The sequence below is a fragment of the Parus major genome, chromosome 3 (genome assembly GCF_001522545.3).
Source record: "Parus major isolate Abel chromosome 3, Parus_major1.1, whole genome shotgun sequence".
In the NCBI taxonomy this organism is placed as follows: Eukaryota; Metazoa; Chordata; class Aves; order Passeriformes; family Paridae; genus Parus; species Parus major.
In genome coordinates, this window is record NC_031770.1 from 16,513,315 (window position 1) to 16,535,183 (window position 21,869).

Here is a 21,869-nt window from a genome sequence, read left to right on the forward strand (position 1 = left end):
GAGAAAGCAGAACCTGAGGCAAGGATGCTAAATTTTGTCCAGGGCTCACCTCAGTACTGTTGCAAAAGGAGTCACTGTGTACAGTGAGGACACCTGTGGAGCAGAGAGGCTCTTGAGGACACTAGAATTGTTCAGTAAAACCAATGTGTGTTGTACCTGGAAATGGGAAAACTTTACAAGCTCTGAATGGTTTGATATTTCATACTGGTAACAAGCACGGCTGGTGCCTGATAAATCAAATAGCTCGTGTGGCCAGGTGCCCTCCTCTTCAGTGGGACAAACCAGATTGTGCCAGATGGTTTCTCCATCTCCCTCTTTCTCTCAGCAAGCTGACTTAATTATGGTTAGTGCTGTGCCACCTATGCATTAAGTCCCTTTCAGCTTCTATACACAGGGGGTTAATGCATGGATAAGCATTAAGATAATGTGTACATTCAGGTAACAATGAAGTCACTCACATTGCAGGCCACCTTGCCCTACTTTCATACCAAACTGTGTCACACTAACAGCGATTGCACTGCGACAAGCTAACAATAACCAAACAATCCTATACATCAGCAAGGGATTCTCCACACCTGCGACTACTCCAAAAAAACCCAAGGTTTAAAACCTCACCCTGCCCAGAGGCGAGTGATGAGGAAGATCATGGATTCACCACTTCATAAATCAAGTTATGCAAAGTATGTTGCAATAAGCCTACTTTTTCCTCCCATACTTTTCAGCATTGCTATTTTAGACTGCAGTTTCCTGTGTGTTTTAATAAAATCCAGTTTTCATCCAAGTATAACTTGATGAAGATGACAAGAAAAATGAATCATCCTCAAGCATCAATACCAATGCTACATTCACCATTTCCTATCTGACATAAAAAGGAAAAGAAAATTTCTATCAAATACCATTAGATGTATTTGGTTAAATACATTGTATAATAATCTGCTGTATTCATTAATGAAAATACATTCCAACTTTAATGCAAGGATATTTCTACCTTGAAAGTCAACATATTACTTATGAATGAGAAGCAGCATGACGAAAACAATTAAAAGAATAGAGAGAAAAGAAGGGTAAATTGTGAATTTAAATCAAGGCTTGCTGCTTGCTGATTTGTACTATGATATTTAAACCTGTGTATCTGTCTAGATTTTTCTATTTGTTTTTATTATAAACATTTTAATGCTCAGACCTTACAAAGGAAAATCCCATAATGCCCACACTGTGTCCTGTGGAGTATTGAGGCTCGTAAACAGATTGCCAGATGAAGGCAAAGATTAAAAGATAGCAAAGGGCTGCCAGGCTGGAAGCCTGAATTAAATCCATTAAGGTGTATTTGAATAGGCAGACAAGTAAGAAACAGCAAGCTGGGCTGATGAGTTTCTTCAGAGAGAAGAAACCACGGCGGGAGTTGCCACGCATGGCAAAGCTCAGGCCACCTGCTACTCACCTCCAGAGACTATTGAAGTCCTGTGGGGAGTTCACCCATCAAGGGATGTCCTGCTGTGATAAATCAAACTAAAGTGACAAGGGAGTTCTTCAGCCATAATAATGGCTTAAGAATAATCATTTAATAAAGTAAGGGAAGAGTCACACGTGGAAGTGTAAATACCCTGCACACTTGTTCAACCTGTTGCTAAAGAGCTGTTGAAGTAGATATGGAGAAAGCAAAATGAAAGAAAGACGGAAGGATTTCAGAGTCTATTAACCTGCTCCCTAGGTCCTGAGGGTGGCTTCCCATCTGCTCTAGCAACATAATTAAACGTTTGTGAACTAATGACAGTATGTGGCTTTTGTCACCAAAAGAACAGACAGTGGTAAACAAAACCCTATTTACAAGAGGTAAAGAGGAGGGAAATGTGACTCTGATGTTGAAATTAGAGATAAACAAAATCACACCACTTAGCTAAAGAGCCTGTCTAGACAGAGGAAGAACAAAAACAAACTACAAAAGCTCGATGTTATTCTTGTGAGAGAGGGAAAAATTATTTTGTAGCTAGGCAAAAGTCATCACACTGAAGAATGTCAAGACTACAATGCTGAGATCACTGAATATTACCTATTTTACACTACAGAATAAGATAATCAAACCAGAGCAAGGCCTTCTTAATTTTGAAAAACCTGGCAAGAATCAAGAGTACAAACATCTTAGGAAATCAGTGAGAAAACCAACCAAACAAATTTTGATCCTAGAAGTGCAAGAGCTGCAAGCATACACTGAGGTTTCACCTACATGGTAGATCTAATCTGCTGTGCCTACATCAGTAAAACTTAATTTAAAAGAAAGTAATTATAATTATTCCACTGTGAAATCCTGTTCTGAAGTAAGTTGTCCACAGGAAGAGTCGTTCCAGAAAGGGCAGGATGGAACAAAAACTCTGAGACACTCATGCCAAACAACTTTCCCACCAACACAGCCCTAGAGAGGAGAGTGTGTTTAAAGGTAAAACAAGTAACATCGTTCAACAACAGTAGGATTTCTTTATTCCAGCAGTGAATCTGTACCACTCTGAACTGAGAATTTTTATGTCATTTTCTAACTAGCATAATTGTTACAGCAAATTTAAAATTACAGATTATCTACAATGCATCTTCTAGGTAAATGATGAAATTTTGTCTTGAAATGTCTCAGTGACTGCAGATGACCAGGAATTTTCTCTTTTTGTGGGATGAGCTGGGAGAAGGCAGATAGCACACATACAACCAGATGCTGCTCTCCGCTGAACAGGCACTTCTGAAAAGTGAGTCAAGGATTTGGCAGAGCAAAACAGTTGTGGATGTATAAAATGACAGGGATCAGGACAGCAGCTATGCATGCAGGGCCATAAGTAATCCACAGAGTCTGAATACCCAGGAATACAAGGAGTTAAAGGTGGAGAGGCAGGATCAGGACTGTCAAATGGAGCAGATAGTGGCTTCTTGGCAGTTGGGACATTAATTCCTTTTAAACATAGAAGTCGCCAGATAACCAAGGTTTTGATCAATGTAACATCAGAGTGAACCTTGCAATGTCCTAATTATTTTTGGTTGGTTTTACAGTGGGTTGCTGTTCTAAGACATCAGTGCTGCTTCATCTATGAGATTGCTGGTAGGGGTGCAAACCATTGAAGACAAGTGGTCCCTGGCTCCCTTTGAACAGTTAAGTTTTCATCATTACCATAATCATTTACTTCCTCATATGCCTGCTGCTCATTGAGGTCTGTCCTGCCAGTCAGGGGCAAAGGATAAAGGCACAAGAGGATGAGGATATTTGGCAATTCTGGGTCAAATGGCTGTGGAGGGAACCACTTCTCTACCCTAACATAAAGGGTAGAGAAGAGGTGGACAGTGGGGACCTGCTGTACAGTGTTCCTGGCCTGTAGTCTAGAAGCAATGAACCCCTTAAAAGATAGGATGTCCTTATGGATATCTGGGAATTGGTCTTATCCCAGCTCTGTCATAGACTCATTAACTTAAACTTCCTAGGTCTTGGGGTTGGGTTTTTTCCAATTCACAACATATGAGTGTGTGCAGTGTGTGGAAACAAGGGGCTATGAAACATTCATATTACTACCATTAATTTATTAATTTATTTCAGAGCTACCTGTCAAAAGAGGTTTGGCCAGGAGGGCAATGAAGGTGATTCTCCCCCTCTACTTTGCCCTCTTGAGACCCCAGTTAGAGTGTGGAGTCTGGGGCCCCCAGAACAAGAAAGATGTGGAGCTGTTGGAGTAAGTCCAGAGGAGACCATGAAGATGCTTAAAGGGCAGGAGCACCTCTCCTACAAAGGCAGGCTGAGAGGGCTGGGATTATTCAACCCAGAGCAGAGAAGGCTCCATGGAGACATTAGAGCACCTTCCAGTACCTGAAGGGGGCTACAGGAGAGCTGGAGAGGGACTTTTACAAGGGCATATAGCGACAGGACAAAGGTGAATGGATTTAAACCGAAAGAGGGTATGTTTAAATTCGATAATAGGAAAAAAATTTTCACCCTGAGGGTGGTGAGGCACTGGCAGAGGTTGCCCAGAGAAGCTGTGGCTGCCCCATCCCTGGAAGGGTTCAAAACCAGGTCGGATGGGGCTCTGAGCAACCTGCTCTCATAGAAGGTATCCCTGCCTACGGTGGGGGGTTGAAAGGGACGGAATTTCAGGTTCCTTCCAAACCACTCCATCCCATGATTCCATGATCTCAGTGTGTTGCCTGCTCCACTTCCACCTGCGTGCTTGCCCACTTCACCAGACCTCAAATTGTGAAATCTCTCTGGAAATCGTATCTCACATTTCTTGGGGGTTGGTTTGATTTTTTTCCTTTTCTATAAAATGTTCTGCTAGGTTCTAGACACCAGTAGGCGCTATAAGGTCTCCCCGGAGCCTTCTCCAGGATGGACAGTAGCAGCAGCTTTCCCTCGGTTCCCTGAGGGGAGGCGCGGGGCAGACACTCTCCCAGCCGGAGCGACCCTGTCCCGGCGGGGGCGGCCCTGTCCCGGCGGGGGCGGCCCTGTCCCGGCCAGAGCGGCCCTGTCCCGGCGGGGGTGGTCCTGTCCCGGCCAGAGTGGCCCTGTCCCGGCCAGAGCGGCCCTGTCCCGGCGGGGGTGGCCCTGTCCCGGCCGGAGCGGCCCTGTCCCGGCGGGGACAGCCCTGTGGGGCCGCGCCGCCGCGGGAAGCGAGGAGCGCGCTCCAGGGGCGGAGGAGCGCTGACCGCGGGCCGCGCGCGCATGCGCAGGCTCCGGGACTTGCCGGCGCTCGTAACGCCGGGGCCGGGACTGCCCGTGAGGTGACGAAGCGAGAGGGCAGGGGAGGGAAAGGCAGAGAAGGGAAGGGAGGGGGTAGGAGAAGCCGCCTCTGCGCAGGTAAGGGTGGGCGGGAGCGGCGCAGTGAGGGGCCGCGGGGAGCGGAGCGGTGAGGCGAGCGCGGCTCCCCCTGTCAGCGGGACCCCCGCCTCAGCTGGTCGGGGCGGGCAGCGCCGGGAGCAGCGTCCCCTCCCCGCAGGGAGCTGAGCCAGCCCACCCTGCTCTGGAGCGGAGGTACTCGCTCCCTGCGCCAGGGGCGAGCCTGCCGCTTTCCAAAGTGCTCCTGGGGAAGCCGGCCCCGCCCGCCGTGGCTCCTGGTCCCTGCCGGAGCCGGGAGCGCAGCCGGGCTCCCAGTGCCACGCGGGAGCCGGCTCCCATTTCTGGAGCCCGGTGCTTCCTGGGTTCCTGCGGCGCAGCCCCACCCGTGGGAGATCTTCCCCTGCCCTTTATCTTCCTGGCAGCTGGCTTGTTTAAAAAGAACAGCTTTGGAGAGCTGGCAGCAGTGTCTGATAAACTCCAGTGTGTTGCTTAGAGTTTAGAGTGCAGGCTTGTGCTGAAGACTCCCGAAGGCTCTTCAAATATGCTTTATTTCCCGTCAGCAGTAAATTTCAGTCCGTAGAAAGCAAGGATAGAGTCACGGCACAACTTCTGTGGGCGTCGTTGGGTGGTTTTTTTCTTTCTTTTTTTTTTTCTTTCTTCCCTGTGATTAAACACATCAGCTGACACAAAATTTCTTCCTCACCGTGTCACGCTGTCCAACATTTAGCAAATGCTGTTATGGGAGGAGAATTCTCCATGCTGTTTTCCCGCTGCTTAAAAGGAGAATATTTAGTTATTTGTATTTTTTTGTTTTTGTTTAATTTTCAGCATCCAGAGTAGTGCTGTCATCAGAGACATGTGCATTCCTCTTAGAGGCACGACATCCCAAAAGTAGTGTCCCTGGACCTGTGTGATGAGGACCTACAATATTTGCTTTTGAAGATTTTTTTTTTCCGGGGAGTGGTTTCTTTGTGAATTTATCAGTCAGAAGTGTGTTCTGCATGAAGCAGAAGTACTTGGGAATCAGCAAGTTAGTAAGATCCATGAAAGGAAATGTTTTAAGTGGAAAGCCCCAAAATAAACAAGCAATTGCCTGCACTGATAAAAAGAACTTTGTATCAATAGCCAAATCTCATACATTCTTGTATGGTACTACGTTATCTGATCAGGTCAGTTGACTAAAATGAAGTAGATATCTGTTCTCTGAGAAGCTCTTTGTTTTTTCTTGCTTATGACATATGATAATTTCTGTGCCAGCCTTTCAGTTGAATTATTTTGAAAAAGGAAATTCACACAATATTCCAAGAAGATAAAGGAGTGTGTGTATTTGTGTAGTAGTTCTTTTCTGTGGAATTAATGGTGAATTTGTTAATGATCTCAAGATTGTGATATTTAAATACGAAGTTCACAAGCTGGAGTGTTCACACATGCTCATCAACTAGGAACAAAGTCTTCAACCTGCTGTTGTTGGAATATGTAATGCCCTGTGTGATTCCTAGAATCACAGTCCAGGCTGGAATATGTAGTTTGATGTCATAGATTAAATTATAGGGAAGGGGTTTTTTTTTGGGTAGGGTCTTCTGTAGATCTTTGTAGAGTTCACTAGATGTCTGGAATTCTTGTCTGGGCACTGCTGCTAGCTGAACCTGCCAGTTATTGCAAAATATTTCACATGTGAAGGGAAGAGATTGCCAAAGGCACCTTCTTTTCCACAACAGTTTTCTGATTGCATCTTCCTGCACTTTTTATACTTGTAAATTAGTACAGCTCACAAATACCAACCAGGCTTTTCACAAGTTGGTTTCACCTGTTCATTTTCTTTTTTTCTTTTTTTTTTTTTTTTTTGTCTTTTAAAGGGATAGACAAAATGAATCCTTTCTATTTTCTGGGTTTTGGACATTCTCATCTAGGCTTCTTCGGGAACAGGAGTGGACCTTTCAACAGAACAAATGAAACTTATTGCTACAGTACTGCTCAGGGCAGCACAGTGCTCCAAGGAGTAACTTTTGGTGGAATCCCAACTGTCCTGCTGCTCGACGTAACCTTCTTTTTTGTAAGCCCAGTTTTCTGTTTCTTATACTGAAAGTAGTTCTGGCCTCTCAAAAGTTAGATTGTTCAGAATTCTCTTTTTTTTTGGGTTGGAATTTAATTTCTGGGAATGTTCAGAATAAGAAATGAGTTGAGGCCATCCTTCTCTTTTCAAGTGTCGATAAGTGTTTGCGTACAGATGGGATGGTGGAGTCACTTTATGTTGGATGTGTAGATGTAGGGAGAGTGCAGTTTTACAGGTTCTGTGTATGAAATCAGTGAATTTTGTTGTTGTAGCTCAAATTTTCATATTTTATCTTAACTGTAAGAACATTTGGGTGTAAGTACTGGGTACATTTTCAGGAAGGGGACACCATTACTAACTCAGTTGTGAAATGACAGATTTTCCATGTTGTATTGCCTTTTGAAAAACCAACTTTTTAAAAATTAGATTTCCTGAAGCTGTAGATGAAGATGAAATAATGTACTGACCAGTCCTGACAAAAGGTGGTTAGCAGGTAGGTTAGGTTGAGAGCAACTAATATGATAAGTTGCTACCTGGGGGCTGCAGTACAGGCCTGAAACTGCACTAAAACTTGTGGTTATTTTTGTAAGCTTGGTCTAGTGTGGTCTTCAGCCACCAGAAACAGGGCTGCAGACCTGCAAATTGGCCTGAGAATAGGGTATGTGGTAGTAAAATAGACTAAAGAGGTAACAGTTTCTGAGTTCTAGAAATCTGCTGTAAAGAAACTTGAAGTACCTGTGGTCTGAGCTGGTCATTCTGTAGGAATGTAGAGGATACTCCTCAAAGTTATATAGTGGCATTCTTTGCTGTTGATTTGGTGTATGCTACCATAAATCCACTTTCCTGAGGATGTAAGGTATTTACAACTCTCTGTGACCAATGGCACAGCATTTAATAAGATTTAGTTGAAGTGTTTGCCTGTTTTTTTTTAAAGCTGTGGCTCAATTTTAAGACACTGAGTTTGCTTTGGAGTTCCTTGCTGTTGAACTCTACACTCAAGCAGGGTTAGGTAGAGAGCTGGGTGCAGTGCAGGAGGCTCCTCTCTTCTTCAAATCCAAGAACTGAAAATTATTTATAGAATTATTTATCAACTCCTGTATTCTTAGCTTTGATTTTTTTTATATGTATTTTTACTGCATATCCTTTTACTGACTGTCAGTTGATGGGTTTCTGATATGTTATTTCTAGGCTGGTTTCCAAAGAAAGTGAGGTTTATGTATTTGTCTTCCCATTTTTATCTGTCAGTCCTTCCTAATAACTGTAGAATACTGTAGCCAATTTCAGCCAAAGTTGTGAAGAATGTAGAGAACTTTCCTGCTTGCACCAAGTTTACTGACCAGATGAAGGAGGAAGATCCAAATTAATCTTCCCAGTTAGGAGGAAGGCTCTCATAAGAATGTTATATTCATTGTGAAATGTGGAAATTGGCTGTGTAATCTTGACACAGAGATAATCTGGATATGTATCCTGGCTGGCTAGTCAGCATTTGATCCCAGTACTAACACCACTTTCCAGCCAAACAGGTATGGGATGGAGGAGGAACTGGAAGGTGAGGGTGTATGGTTACATATGCATAGAAAACAGGCCTTGATACATCATTGCTTTCTGTAGAGCAACCTGTTTCTTTTAAAAAAAAATAAAAAAATTAATCTATGAAATACTCAGTGATGGAGCTTTTTTCTTGTTTTCTTCTACTCCTTCAAAAAGGGAAAATACAGGGGGCAGATTAAAAATACATTGCAGAGATCAGAGATAGGTAGTGTTGGTCTGTGGTATGGCCACCACTGAGTTTATATTATGATACAATGATAATTGATTTAGGAGCTCAGACAGCATTTTTTTGTCAGTTCTTAAACACCTAAGAATGATTATTATGAAATGGGAAAAATAAATATTTTAATATCTTCTTTTTTCTTTTCTAGATTTTAATATTACTGTTTTCCATTATAAGAAAGAGATTCTGGGACTATGGTCGTGTTGCTCTGGTGTCAGAAGTCGAAAGGTAAAAAAGATACGCAGACTGACTTGTTGAAACCATGTGGGGAGAAAAGTACAGTAAATGTGGCTTTTATAAGGTGAATTTGTATCAATTAGATACATTTGTTATCACATGCACTTGTGTGTTAAAAATGCTCTCACACTGCTTTGTGTGAAATACATCCCCCTCAGAGAGTTACTGCCTGTGGTTTCAGCCGTAAGTCCGGTGTTTCCATTGCTGTGAATTTCATCTTACAGCTGTGAGTTAAGGAAGTGGAGGTAAGGAAATAGGCTGCTTGTCTCTGACATGCTGCACACTGATGTTTGCAGTGTGCTTCTGTACAGAGGGATATTAACCATTTTGTTTATCTTGGCTCAAACCCAGTGTATTCCCAGAGCTCCCTGCACAGCCTGTGTCACAGAAGATCCCAGGGGTTTAAAAATAAAAACTTACTGTCACAGGTTTCTAAAATTCTTCACTGGTTTTTAGTATTATTTCAAAAGAGCTTTTTATTTTTTTTATTTTTTTTTTCTGTAGGATGATGTGTTGGGATGTTTAAAATCTAAGCTGTCTCTATGTGAAGTGGGAGAATTTTAACAGTGAACCTCTTCCTGGTGCAATCAATTTATGGTAAATTCACAAATGAGCAACAGGAAAGAACTCAAACCCTGTTTTTAGGTGTAATCTATGGACAGTTGTGAAAGATAGATGATGTAAAATAAAATGGGCAGTAACTGAGAAGGCTTTAATCCAGCTGGCTGAGGCAGCAATCATGAAGGTGCTCTGGGACTGGGCTGTGGACTCATGGGGCCAACAGGCTAGAGCAGTCAGACATCCAGGAGCCTGTTTTTGTGAGCTGAGCATGCTGGCCAAAATTACAGAGACACCTCGGAACACACTCCATTCTAACAGGTGTCTTCCTCTAATTACCATTGCAACATTTCTTTTTAGGGACAAACTGAATAGAGGCACTCTGCTACATTTGAGGGCTACAGAGTTTCTAAATGTTTCTAGCCTTGCTACAGGACTGTTTGTGTGTGAAGGTGACTTTGCAGGGATTTAGTTGTGAGGGGAAATTCTGAGCAGTGACTATACAATAAAGGAAGAAAGATGCAAAGAAAAGAAGTGATGTCTTGGGGGGAATATCCAAACAGGAAGCCAGCTTGCAAATCTGATCCTGCCTAGGCTCCCAAACCTGTGTTGCATTCTGTTAGATCACTGTGCTTTTAATAGCCTGATAAAATGTTATTTTCTTTCAAGTTCAGTTGTGTGCTCTCCTGTTGGGAGCTCACGTGTCCTCTCTGTTCCACACGAGACATACACAAGTTACTATAATCAGACATGTGCTACAGGGTGAAAATCACATAAGTGAAAAAGTGTGCTTCTACTACATCCCTTAGAATTGTTAAAGTTGAAATAATTCTGTAGAACTCCATCATCTGTTGTTAAAGATACTCAAAAGCATCATTTAATGTGTTTTAGTGAATCAAGATATAACCGGTTGTCATCATCATCATCATCAGTACCTGAAGATCTTGAATATGATAAGGTAAGTATTCTAGAGTTCTGACAATACTTTCTGAATGGAATCTGCTGGAATTTGCCATTCCATATAGTCCAATGAACCATCATTAAACTGGAGGTTCATCTCTATGCAAAAATCAATAATGCATTGTTAACTGTGTTTTTATAGAACAATGCACAATCTCTGTTTCCTGACAAACTATTGTCATACCACAAAACCAGTATCTTGTGTCATCATTTCTAAGCCTGGTTTGGTTTTTGGTTTTTTTTTAATTTAAAGAGGGACTATGTTAGTGTTTCAAAACAAGAAGGGGAGTGAAAGAAAGACTGGTAAATAATTTGTGCTGGGATAATAGTTCAAAAAGTTACATTGTGTTCACATTGCAAATAATAGCTGGTTGCTCTTTACAGTACATTGTTTTCCTCACAGCGTTGAGAAAACTGGATGCAAGTGTGAGGCTAATAATAGTGTTATGCACTCTTAATAATCAAATTGGTTTGGAATGGAGGGTAATGTTTTGGCCAGACCTTTAACTGGCTCCCTCCATGGTCTTTCTGAAGTCCTTGAATTGGTACACCTCTATAATTTTGTGTTGCAACTTCAGAATGAACCATGCAAAAGTTGTCCCATAGTAGCATCCTAAGTTTTCATCATTTTATATATGCATGCATCAACTTAATATCTAGCCTTGCAATTAATTATTTGTGTGAGCATCAAAAGCATACTAGTGTTTGATCAGGATTGCTCTGCTATTTGTGTACTTTACTTCATCTTTTTAAAACCCTAAAGCAACTTTAGCCATTGAGTAACACGTATCTATTTAGTTGGATAATGTTCACTTGAAAGAAGAGCCCTTTTGAGAGAGAAGGGTTTTTTGAACCATAGCAGAATGCTGAGTGAGATGTGAATTCTGCTATCCAGTTTCATTGGGAGATTCGTAATCCTGCATAAGAAGCCTTTCTGTTAATGTAATCACAGCAGTGTTTTCAGCAATCATTCAACTGATTAACTTGTATTAGACCCTTGTATTTCAGAGCAACAAACTACCAGTTTTTTAGCTAAGAGAAGTAGTTGTCTTAATTGGATTTTTTTATGTTAGCTCCTAAAAACTTCATTTTTTTTATTTATAGGGGTTTTGTTCTTGGATTACAGCTGCTTTTCGGATGCAGTAAGTATATGAAACAGAAATAGTGAGAGCTGTGGTTTACTTAGATCTTTTTTAATGTAGAAAGGTGGTTTTCATTCAAAAATGTTGGGGGTTATTTTCCCCTTTGAGCAGATAGAATTTTAATACAAGCACTGATAGAGGTGTGTCTGGTTGGTTGAAAAAAGGAAGTGAAAACAAGGTCAATTTACAGGAGTACTTTTTCAGGATACAGTTGTCCTGCTAGCAACCCAGGGACTTCCCTATCTTAGGACAGTGTGTGAATCTGAGTGAATCTATAACATTTATATGGATTCAGAGCTAATAATTACACTCTAGGATTTTACTCTTCAAAGAGTACCTTGTGGGTGTTCCCTTGTTTGAAGCCACTAAGGCCCCAGGCAGGCACTGGGATTTCTCTGCAAGGGTTTCTGTGGAGAATGAATGGTTTAGCTGGGACTGGAATTGACTAACTAGGGAAAGTCCATCCCAGTGTTTCCCAGAAACAGAATGTTAGACATGTGGTGTGTGTTCTTTATGTGTCTTGGGGCTTAGTAGCTCATGACTTTGAAAATAAATTTCTAGCTTGGATACACTGAAACTTGAAAGAGGTGGGGGTTAAGCCTTTGTTTCTCCATTCTGGCTAGTTCAGTTCCTTCCTTTTCCAAGTTCTCCTATTCTAAGGATCTGATCTGCTGAAAGTGGAGAGATGGTGAGACTTTATTCCAAAGCCTTTTATTTCCTGTTACCTGGGTGTCATAAGAGTGAGGTGGTTTTGTTGTAATTTGCCTCACAGGGAGCCTTTATGGAGATGAGTGAATACTGTCACTGATCTTAAATTTGGAGAGCTAGGCTTGTGACTGGCATAAAGCAGGTCTCAGCAAAAGACTTTGTCATCTTCTAGTCCAAAAGGATTTGGATTCATATTTGCTTTTCAGATTATTGTTGCAATCCTAAATTCCCTAGTGTTAAGTTTTATATGGTGGTATTGCACAAAAAAAATACACTTTTGTTACCAGAATTTACACGTGAAAGAACACAGCCATTTTGAAAGCCAATAGGGATTGATGGGAATGAGGATGTCACTGAGTAGACAGAGGATTTAATGTGTGTTCATAAACCACTACCAAGAAGACTAAAAGACATGTGCTTTTCTGTCTGACACAGTGATGATGAGATTCACGAGAGGTGTGGTGAAGATGCCATACATTACCTCGCCTTCCAGCGTCACATCATCTGCTTGCTGATTGCTATCAGCATTTTGTCCGTGTGTGTGATATTGCCTGTCAATCTATCAGGTGATCTGCTTGGTAAGAATTTATTTTCTTGTATTCTTAGAAGAATTCTTTAGTTTATATAATACTAAAACTCTTCAGATTTTTTTTTTTTTTTGTAAAGCTTATAAGGTGATGTTTTAACCACTGTAGTGGGTTGACTCTGGCTGGATACCATCTTCACAAACTGCTGCACCATAAGTCACTCTTCTACAGGATTCAGTCCCTCGTGCACAGGGTGGGTCCCCCACAGGGTCACAAGTCCCACCTGCTCCAGCATGGGCTCCTCTCTCCATGGGCCCACAGGTCTCTGCCGGGACCTCCTCTAGCACAAGCCTCCCACAAGATTACAGCCTCCTCTCAGACATCCACCTTCTCCAGTGTGGGTCTTCTCCACAGGCTGCAGGTGGATCTCTGCATCCCCATGGTTCTCTACCATGGGCTGCAGGAGAACATCAGTTCTGGTGCCTGAAGCACCTCCTGCCTGTCCTTCTGTACTGACCTTGGTGTCTGCAGAGTTGTTTCTCTCATATTCTCACTCTGCTCTTCTCTGTCTGCAGTTGGATCGCCACAATAACTTTTCTCTCCTTCTAAAATATGTTATCATGGAAGTGTCTTGGCCAGCAGTGGGTCTGTCCTGGAGCTGGCTGGAATTTGCTGTCTTGGACATGGGGGATGTTGGTAGCTTCTCACAGAATCTACCCCTGTATCCCTCCGTTACCTAAACCTGGCCACACAAACCCAACACAGCCCCTCAGTCTGATGTCAAATTTGTGTGATTGTAGCAGGCTCTTTAAACTGTTGTCAGAAACAAGATTGCAGACCTGCAGACTCAGATGACCAGACTTAAAAGGCTTAAGGCAGGATTAACTTTATCCATGCCCTCTTACCTGGTATTGATCATTATGTTTTTTATTGGTGGTGATTGTCAATGGAAAACATCTTCACAGCTGAGAAATATTTTTCTAGTATCCAGTCTGAATCTCTTTTGCTTCAATTAATTTAAAATCAATATTTTTGATCTGTCACTGGAGATTATAGATTATTATTTTCCTCTTTACAAAATCCTTTTAGCTGCTTAAGAATAATAAACATTTTTTATCTGCTTTTTCCTCTTATAAACAAACCAGTTAATTTGGTCTTTAATGAGAAATGTTCTGCATTTGGCTGATCATAAAATCATCAGCCATGCCTTGAATTTTTGTTTTAATCTAGCTACACTGTCTCTGATTGTTCCTTTATGTCTTGGTTTGTGTCTCAAAATTGGACATATCTTGCAGAGACTTTGTCAATGCTGAGTAGATAAAGTTCATTTCATGTTTCTTGCAGTCTAGTCCTGATTATGTCTTCCAGTGTGGCACCTACAAATACAATAATGATGTCCTCTAGTCTGCCATTCAGTTTGCTGGTGGGAAACCCGAGTTCTTTGAGTGAGATCTCACTATAAATTCTTCCATTTTTTTATAAATTCTTATGAATTCTTCCATTTATAAATTCATCCATTTTTGATTATGAGTGCTTACAATCCCATTTTGTACCTGGCTTTTTATCAGTCTCTTCAAGATCATGTTTAAAGTATTGTTCATGGTTTTAAGAATATTGTGACATAGCTCTTGTCTGTAATAGGATACACTGTACCTTTTTCTTTTTGTATTGTTTTGCTGTGGAACTTCCATCTCTGACCTCCCTTTTATGAGCACTTTCTTGGCAATTCTCTGTATATATTAATATCAGCTTTTTATTAAAGCAGGACAAGATAGCTTCTGTTTTTCTGCATTAGCCTTTGTGAGTCTAGGAAATACAGCAGAAACCAAAACTTTAGTATTCTCTCCCCTTCTTCCTCCTCTTGCGCTGTAAGCTGATTTTGTGCATTTGAAGTTCTTTCAGCTGTGATGACTTAACTTGCAATGTGGTTTAACAGTCTGGGCTAGAAGGATTGCTTAGCTTTCTAGATACACTTAACTCCTTCTCCTTTGTGATCATTTACTCAATTTTCCCTCACTTGCATTATAATTTTTTTAAATACTTGACAGTCTAGATAAATTATGTCATGTAAACCTGTTTTTGACCTTATCAAGGTTGTCAGCACTGTTTTGTCAACACTGAATTAATGCTTAAGGCTTAAAAGCCTGAGACAAGAAATCAATTAAGATGAAAGAAAAATGTGAAGGAAATTATGTTCAATCCCTAATCAGTGTTGTTAATAGACATGATGGGAGATTGGATGGAGAAAGGGAACTGCTTCAAAGATCTAGTGTTTAGATTTTCAAAATACTTTACTGTTTTTCTTGATTACTTGAATGTGGTATAATCTAGGAGTGCTTTTTTCCAACTTTAAAATGCAGGACAGAGTAAACCAGCATTGATTATGATTCTAAATCTTTTTATCAATTAACTTGCTCAACATTAAAAAGAAATGTAACAACTTCTTTAAAAAGTAGAGTAATAGCTGACTTTCTGGCAGTAAGTGTTGCACCAGTTAATTTTCCTACTTGTTATTCTTCCTAGATAAAGATCCCTATAGTTTTGGAAGAACAACTATAGTAAATTTACAGACTAGGTAAGTCAGTCTTGCAGAGTCCCTCTATGCTGATGTCTGTTTCCTGCCATGGTCTCTAAACACAAGAATTGATATTTGCAGCATGGCTCATGGGGTTGGAGTAACTTAATCCCTGTACATCAGCTGAAACTGGGATATGTTCTGCTTCAGGCTGTGCACTTACTGTGCTGATAAGAAATCCTGAGACTGGGCTTCTACTCTCTCAGCTCTCACTTCTTACACCACATGTTTCTCTTGGCTAATGACTGCACACCCAGTGATATTATTTTCAGAAATTTCCCCATTAAGGGAAACCATGCTTCAGAAGGAAGGTAAAGCTGATAGCTTTACTGGAATGTGTAGCTGGGGTGATTTAAATTCCCTTATGTTAGATCTATGTGTGTGCATATCTCTCCCATTGAGATTACAATTAAAAATACTTCTATGTGTTTTAAAAAGTCTGTAAAATAGTTGAAGTACAAAGCTGCACAGATCTTCTGATTTTTTTCTTTATCAATCCACATCTATCCCTGACACTGTGTCCAGTAGAATTTCTGTTTTGTTTAACCATGTTATGAAACCAATTAACTAATGGGTTTTTTTTTACTTTGTTGGATTTTTTTATCTGCAAAATAGGTTCTTGTTCTGAATTTTAGTTCAATTGCAATTATTAATGCCCTTTACAAAACTGAAGAGCTCTTCACAGAACAGAACTTCTGTAAGCTTTGAAGAAGGAGCTGCTAGAAAAGCAGAATTTACTCCCTGTATGAGACTGTTTTCAATTTGAATAAGGATTGCAATCAAGGAGAGTTCAATTATGCACTCAGCACAGTAAATAATAAAGTAAATAACAAACATATTAGCAAGTAGCATCATATGTGCTGTAGGTCGCCTGAATGAGAAGGTGAGAGCCAATGACTGCCTAAATATGTCCATGTCATAGAGTATCTTTTTCTTTTCAGCTATATGACCCATAGAATTTTATGATAGATTCATTTCATGAATGAGAAGCAAATAATCCTGTTGGCTGTCCAAGGCATCTGCATAGGTGTGACTGACTACCAGTGCTTGCCTTTTTTTTTCTTGTTTTGTGTTCAGTGGGAGGTTTTGATCTGATTATCATTTTGATAGCTGTTTGTATCAGTTGGACAATTGGTTCTTCCTGTTTCTCATATTCCTAACATTTTGTCTGACAGCAATAATCTTCTTTGGCTGCACACAGTTTTTGCTGTTGTTTACCTGATTCTGACTGTTGTCTTCATGAGACATCACATGAAGTATGTCACATATAAAGAAGAAAACATAGTAAGTGTCTGTATTGGAGAGAAAAAGTGTATTTGCCAATGCATAATGCTAAAAAAGCAAATTGCTAAGATTCCTCCTGCATGCTAGAATGGCATGAATGCTAGTGACATAAATGTGAAGGAATTGACTGAAAGCAATGCTTTACTGAGTGAATTGTGAAAATGGATGGAGAGAAGGGGGTTGGGGAAGGATTTGTAAAATTTTGCTGTAGCCAGTTACCAGTGTAGAAAGTTCTGTCTTAAATAGATGAGCTTCCACCAAAATCAAAATTACCTACCTTTTTTCCTACTCTACTGCACAGCTAATTGTGATGTGTTTTGGCCTTCTTTATATTCTTGTTTTCTCTTTTGTAAGGTGGTTTATCAAAATGTAATTTGTGTTTTCTTTCCTAGGTTAAGTGCACATTGTTCATAACTGGTCTTCCAAAAAATGCAAGTGAAGAGACAGTACAAAACCATTTCACGTAAGTTCCATACTTGAGAAATAATATTAGAGTCATATCATAGAATGGTTTGGGTTGGAAGGGAGCTTAAAGATCATCCAGTTCCAATTCCCTGTCATGGGCAAGAACACCTCCCACTACACCAGGTTGCTTAGAGCTCCATCCAACATAACCCTGAACACTTTCAAGTATGGGGCATCCACAGCTTCTCTGGGCAACCTGTGCCAGTGCCTCACCACCTTCACAGTAAAGAAGTTCCTCCTAATAGCTAATCTAAACCTATGCTCTTTCAGTTTGAAGTCATTCCCCCTTATTCTGTCACTACAGGCCCTTGTAAAAAGTTTCTTTCCATCTTTGTTTAGGAATAGGAGATGTAAAATTTCCCTGGTAGTTCTCCCTGCCCAAGTAGATAAGTATTTTGAATTTTGCGCTGTTTAAAATATAGAAAACACTAGATTTCAATGAAGTTAGTTAGCTGATCTTAAAATCAGTGTTTAAGAAAGTGCCTGTGTGTCCACACTTTTAATTCATGCCCCCATACTGCATTTACTTGGAATAAAGCTGTGCATGTCATATTAAAATAACTTCCAACAACTGTCTGTGGAAGTCTCTGCTCTCTGATAATTCATTCCGAAATTAAATGAGTGATGAGATGTCAGTTAGATACCAGTGCTGCTCTTTGAAACAGTTTCTTCATGCTTCTCTTTGAAACAATTTCTTCATTGTACTTTCTGTTCTTACTGTTCTCATGTCCTGCTTTGTTTCAGGGATGCCTACCCAACCTGCAATGTGCTGGAGGTCCAGCTGTGTTACGATGTAGCCAAGCTTATTAACCTGTTCAAGAAAAGGTACTTGCTTTTGTTACCCACACGAGTTTAGCTTAATTTTATGGATGTTTTGCTAGTCCTTAATCAACATGTACCTGCAGTACTAACCTGGTGCATCCTAAGGATGGATTCTGCTCTTCAAGTGCTGGTCTGGACTTCAGTTAGATTCAACTGTGCTTTAAAGGGGTTTATAGGATTCAGCCCATCTCTTGTTGGTGTGATATGTTGTGTTTTGCCTAAGTTAAGTTTTGACTTGCTGATTATTTATGTATATATGTACTTAGTTATTTCTAGGCAGGCAGTGCAAAGTGAAAAACTGAGCTATTGAATTAATAACTCTGTTAACCGTGCTTCTTTGGCCAGAGGTGCTGATCACAGGAGAGACAAGTGTTATCTTCTGGGCTCTCAAGAATAATGTTGGGTTGTTCTTTTCCTAGAACCTTATTACAAGTGTAGGCTGTGTAATGATATTATGGACTTGCAAGTAAATTATATAAGTAACCAAAATAAACTGCATGTAAATATCTTTGATGACTGATTAATTTGCTATCAGTCCTTGACATAATTTTTTCCTCTCAGGGATTATAATCTTTTTAGGCTTGATGTTGATACTGTTTTCTTGAAAAATTTTATGGATGCATTTTTCTGTGCAGAAAACAGGCAGAAAAAAGCCTGATTTACTATGAACACCTGCATCAGAAGTATGGCAAGAGGGTCAAAATCAACCCTAAGCCATGTGGTCAATTCTGCTGCTGCGAAATGGGAGGATGTGAAAGGGTAAGAGGTTGTGTTCTTTTTTAGTTATGGCTAAGCAGGTTATTAGAGTAGAAAACAGTTTTTGTGTCATGTTTCATTGACCTTCAGAAAATTCTTCATTGCCCATAGCTCATCTGCCATGTTCTTATACTGCATAGAAAAGGAATTCCCTGAAACTTTTGGAATGTAATCTTAGTGCACTAGCTGATGTACAAGAAAATCTTCTTGTTTGTCTTTGCCTTGTGACATGATTTGTAATTTGTGGGAGTTGCATGAGGAAGGGTGATTATGGTTTGTGTAAGCTGTGTGTTAATGAGGATATTGGCCATCTGGTACCTGCATGTAACAACCATCAATTTCCCCACAGGAGGATGCTGTAGATTATTATACCAAAGCTAGAAATGAACTTGAGGAAGAATATTTGAAAGAGGAACAAGCTGTTCATAATAACCCACTGGGAATGGCTTTTGTAACATTTCAAGAGAAATCCATGGCAACCTAGTAAGTTTTGTCTGTTGTCTTGTTTGTTCTTTTTTTACTAAAATAGTACAACTGGTCTCTTGTTTGTGTCCCTTGTTTGCTTATGTTGATTCTTCCTTTCTTCTTTTTCACCATTCTGGATTTGCTCTGCTTTGCTTTCTGGTAAGTTTTCCCATAAATGTGTTTTAGGCTCTTTGGTTTGAATGAAGAAATTATCTAAGGGACTAAAAGGCTTGGGACAGTTAATGGGATAAAGAGCCTTTCTCTTCTGCGTGGGATCCATCAGTGTAGGTTAATAGGAGGCCAGACTAACTGGTTCTTGAATATCAGTTACTGACATCTCCATTTCCTACTGTGCAAATGGTCCAATTACTAACTGGTCAGAGTGGGTACAAATTACACTGTCAGTTAAGTCATCTCAGCAGTGTAGGGACCTGGCCACAGGTGATAGATACACATATTCTGTATATCTCTTACTTGTTGTTATAGATATATGTGTAGGCCTAATAGCAGAAGTTTTTCTGTGCTTTGATTCAGTCATTTGCAGAGAAAAATGTGTGTAGCCTCTCATATTCTGTTGGCACTTTGTGAGCATCTTTTGCTAACACAAAGTATAATAGAAGAATAGAATATATTATAGAAGAATATTATAGAATATTATATATTATTCTATTATGGAATATAATAGAAGAAGCAGAAAAATATTCATATTACAATGTAATACATCATGCTTTTTTCTGTTCTTGGCCTCTGTGGTTTAAATCATCTGCATTCTTTTGGCCTTCAAGTCATGTTAGAGAGACAGTTTTTCAGACCATTTTTCAAGGAAGTCCAGAATGTAGGATTTCTTGCAAGAATTTGGTATATTGGAGAAAGTTTTGCTTGCTGCTCTTTCACTGAGTAGTGGCTGTGATGAAATCTGCCTCTTCTAACAATTTTATAATGAAATAACATTCTGAGATGTGAAAATGGAAGAAGGAATGACTACTGAAGTTCCTTCTCTAGCTACGGATGTGTTGTGTACAATTTTGATGGGATAGTTCCTCCTTGAGCAAGCATTCTGAGTTACACTGCAGGCATCTCTGAGTTGAATCATCAAGACCTTAAAATATTTTAGTTTGTTTAGCTTGGAATTAATGTGGTAGACTCCACTCCCTGGGAAATTAATTAAATTATGTGTGAAGCTGAGGCTCCCATCAAATTAGAAAGTTATTTGGTGCCCTTAGGATGCTCTGCTCTGCGGAGCCCTGAAATAGGATGAGAGAAATAGGATGCCAATAAGTGAGGTTCTGGGGGCTTAGGTGGTTGTAGAAGCTTTTTAATGATGGCTGAAACTTGCTCTGTATGTATTTTTAAAAATAAACTATCTAAGAATAATCAACTGTCTTAAATGCTTGCTGCTGCAAGATGCTGGCAATCTGACATCACTGCTTGAATTCTGGTAAGGAAAAGATCTGGGGGGTTGAGGGTTATGTTTGTTAGTTTGGTGTTTGTGTGTGTGGTTCTCTGTCATCTTTGTGTTAATACCACAGCTGAGAAACAAGCATGTTCACAGATTTTAGAATCTCCCCATTTAAATATATATTGTTTCTATGCTACTGTAATAAAATAGTCTCTGAATGTGTGCCTCACCCTTTTACTGCTGTCCTTTGAGAGATCCTTGAAAGCATTTATTTTGGGCATGTTTAAATTTTCTTTAAATATTTTGAATGTCAGTAAACTCATAATATTGGAAGATAGAATTAAGCACTGTGATTATTTTAGGAGTGGATGAAAGAGGCTAATATTTTGAATTGTGAGAATACCAGCATGCTAAAAATTCTTCTGAGAATTGGTACTCAAGGCAAAATTGGCTGGTTTTGATACCAGTGTGAAGCATTAGTCTGCAGTCTCATTTCATTAGTCTACTTTGATTTGAAAACAGCTGTATTATGTAAAGATGTGTTTAGGAAACTGTCTGTCTTTAATTTTTTTCCAATGCTCTCAGGCTTTGATTTTTTTTTTAATATGACTCATTGCTGTTGTTCATGTTGGTAGAAGCAGTAAACAATTTAAAACAGGGTTGCTTTTATTTCCAGCAAAACAGAGCTCAAGCCTGTGGTAGCAACTGTTTATATAATGGTCATTATTGCATAATATGTTACATTATTGTTTTAAGTTCTAGCTTGATCACAGGTTACTAAAATTAAGAAAAAAACCCAAAACCTTTATCACTATTCCCAGATTTTCTTCTTACATATTTAACATTTTCTGGTGTAAAAAAAATTGGAAAAATCTTCCTCTTCTTCCTTACAGCATCCTTAAGGACTTCAATGCTTGCAAATGTCAGAGCATTAAGTGTAAAGGAGAACCCCAGCCATCACCCTACAGCAGGGAGCTGTGTGTATCCAACTGGGAGGTTACATATGCTCCTTATCCTGAGAATATCTGTTGGTAAGATTCCTGTTTTACATCCATTTCTTGGTGATAATGTAGGTTTAAAATGGGCCCAGGACAAATAGGGATGAGACTAAATTAAAACTAAAGCTTTATGTAGTGTTGGAATGTGGCTGATCTGCCTCTTTATTTTCATTACTGGTGTTCTTCATTGGCCTCAGGATGTGTGGACATTACTTGGGGAAATGGACTAGAGTTTTTCCACCCCAAAATTTAAAAGTAAACCTAATCCTGTTTATGTCTGTCCCTCAGTGCTTCCATTTCTTGAGGCTAGTGTATATCTACTCTTGAGATCTGAGGAAAGCAATTTGC

The 21,869-nt window shown here is 40.0% G+C and overlaps 1 protein-coding gene across 5 annotated transcripts in view; it reads left to right on the forward strand.

The window, feature by feature from the left end:
• Positions 1–4,658: 4,658 nt before the first annotated feature.
• The window catches only part of TMEM63A (transmembrane protein 63A), a 31,251-nt gene continuing 14,040 nt past the window's right edge, over positions 4,659–21,869 (forward strand). The window contains exons 1-14 of one of the 5 annotated variants that reach the window (XM_015621650.2): positions 4,659–4,743; positions 5,627–5,967; positions 6,655–6,851; positions 8,774–8,853; positions 10,312–10,378; positions 11,485–11,522; positions 12,666–12,808; positions 15,281–15,332; positions 16,508–16,616; positions 17,009–17,079; positions 17,826–17,906; positions 18,539–18,662; positions 19,009–19,142; positions 21,417–21,554. In XM_015621650.2, the coding sequence (XP_015477136.1) occupies positions 6,666–6,851; positions 8,774–8,853; positions 10,312–10,378; positions 11,485–11,522; positions 12,666–12,808; positions 15,281–15,332; positions 16,508–16,616; positions 17,009–17,079; positions 17,826–17,906; positions 18,539–18,662; positions 19,009–19,142; positions 21,417–21,554 (1,223 nt within the window). In that variant the 5' untranslated portion in view covers positions 4,659–4,743; positions 5,627–5,967; positions 6,655–6,665. Of the gene's footprint in view, positions 4,744–4,772; positions 4,820–5,087; positions 5,968–6,654; positions 6,852–8,773; positions 8,854–10,311; positions 10,379–11,484; positions 11,523–12,665; positions 12,809–15,280; positions 15,333–16,507; positions 16,617–17,008; positions 17,080–17,825; positions 17,907–18,538; positions 18,663–19,008; positions 19,143–21,416; positions 21,555–21,869 lie in introns of those variants that run through there. The other 4 variants (XM_015621651.3, XM_015621649.3, XM_015621652.2 and 1 more) reach the window with 4 other exon arrangements.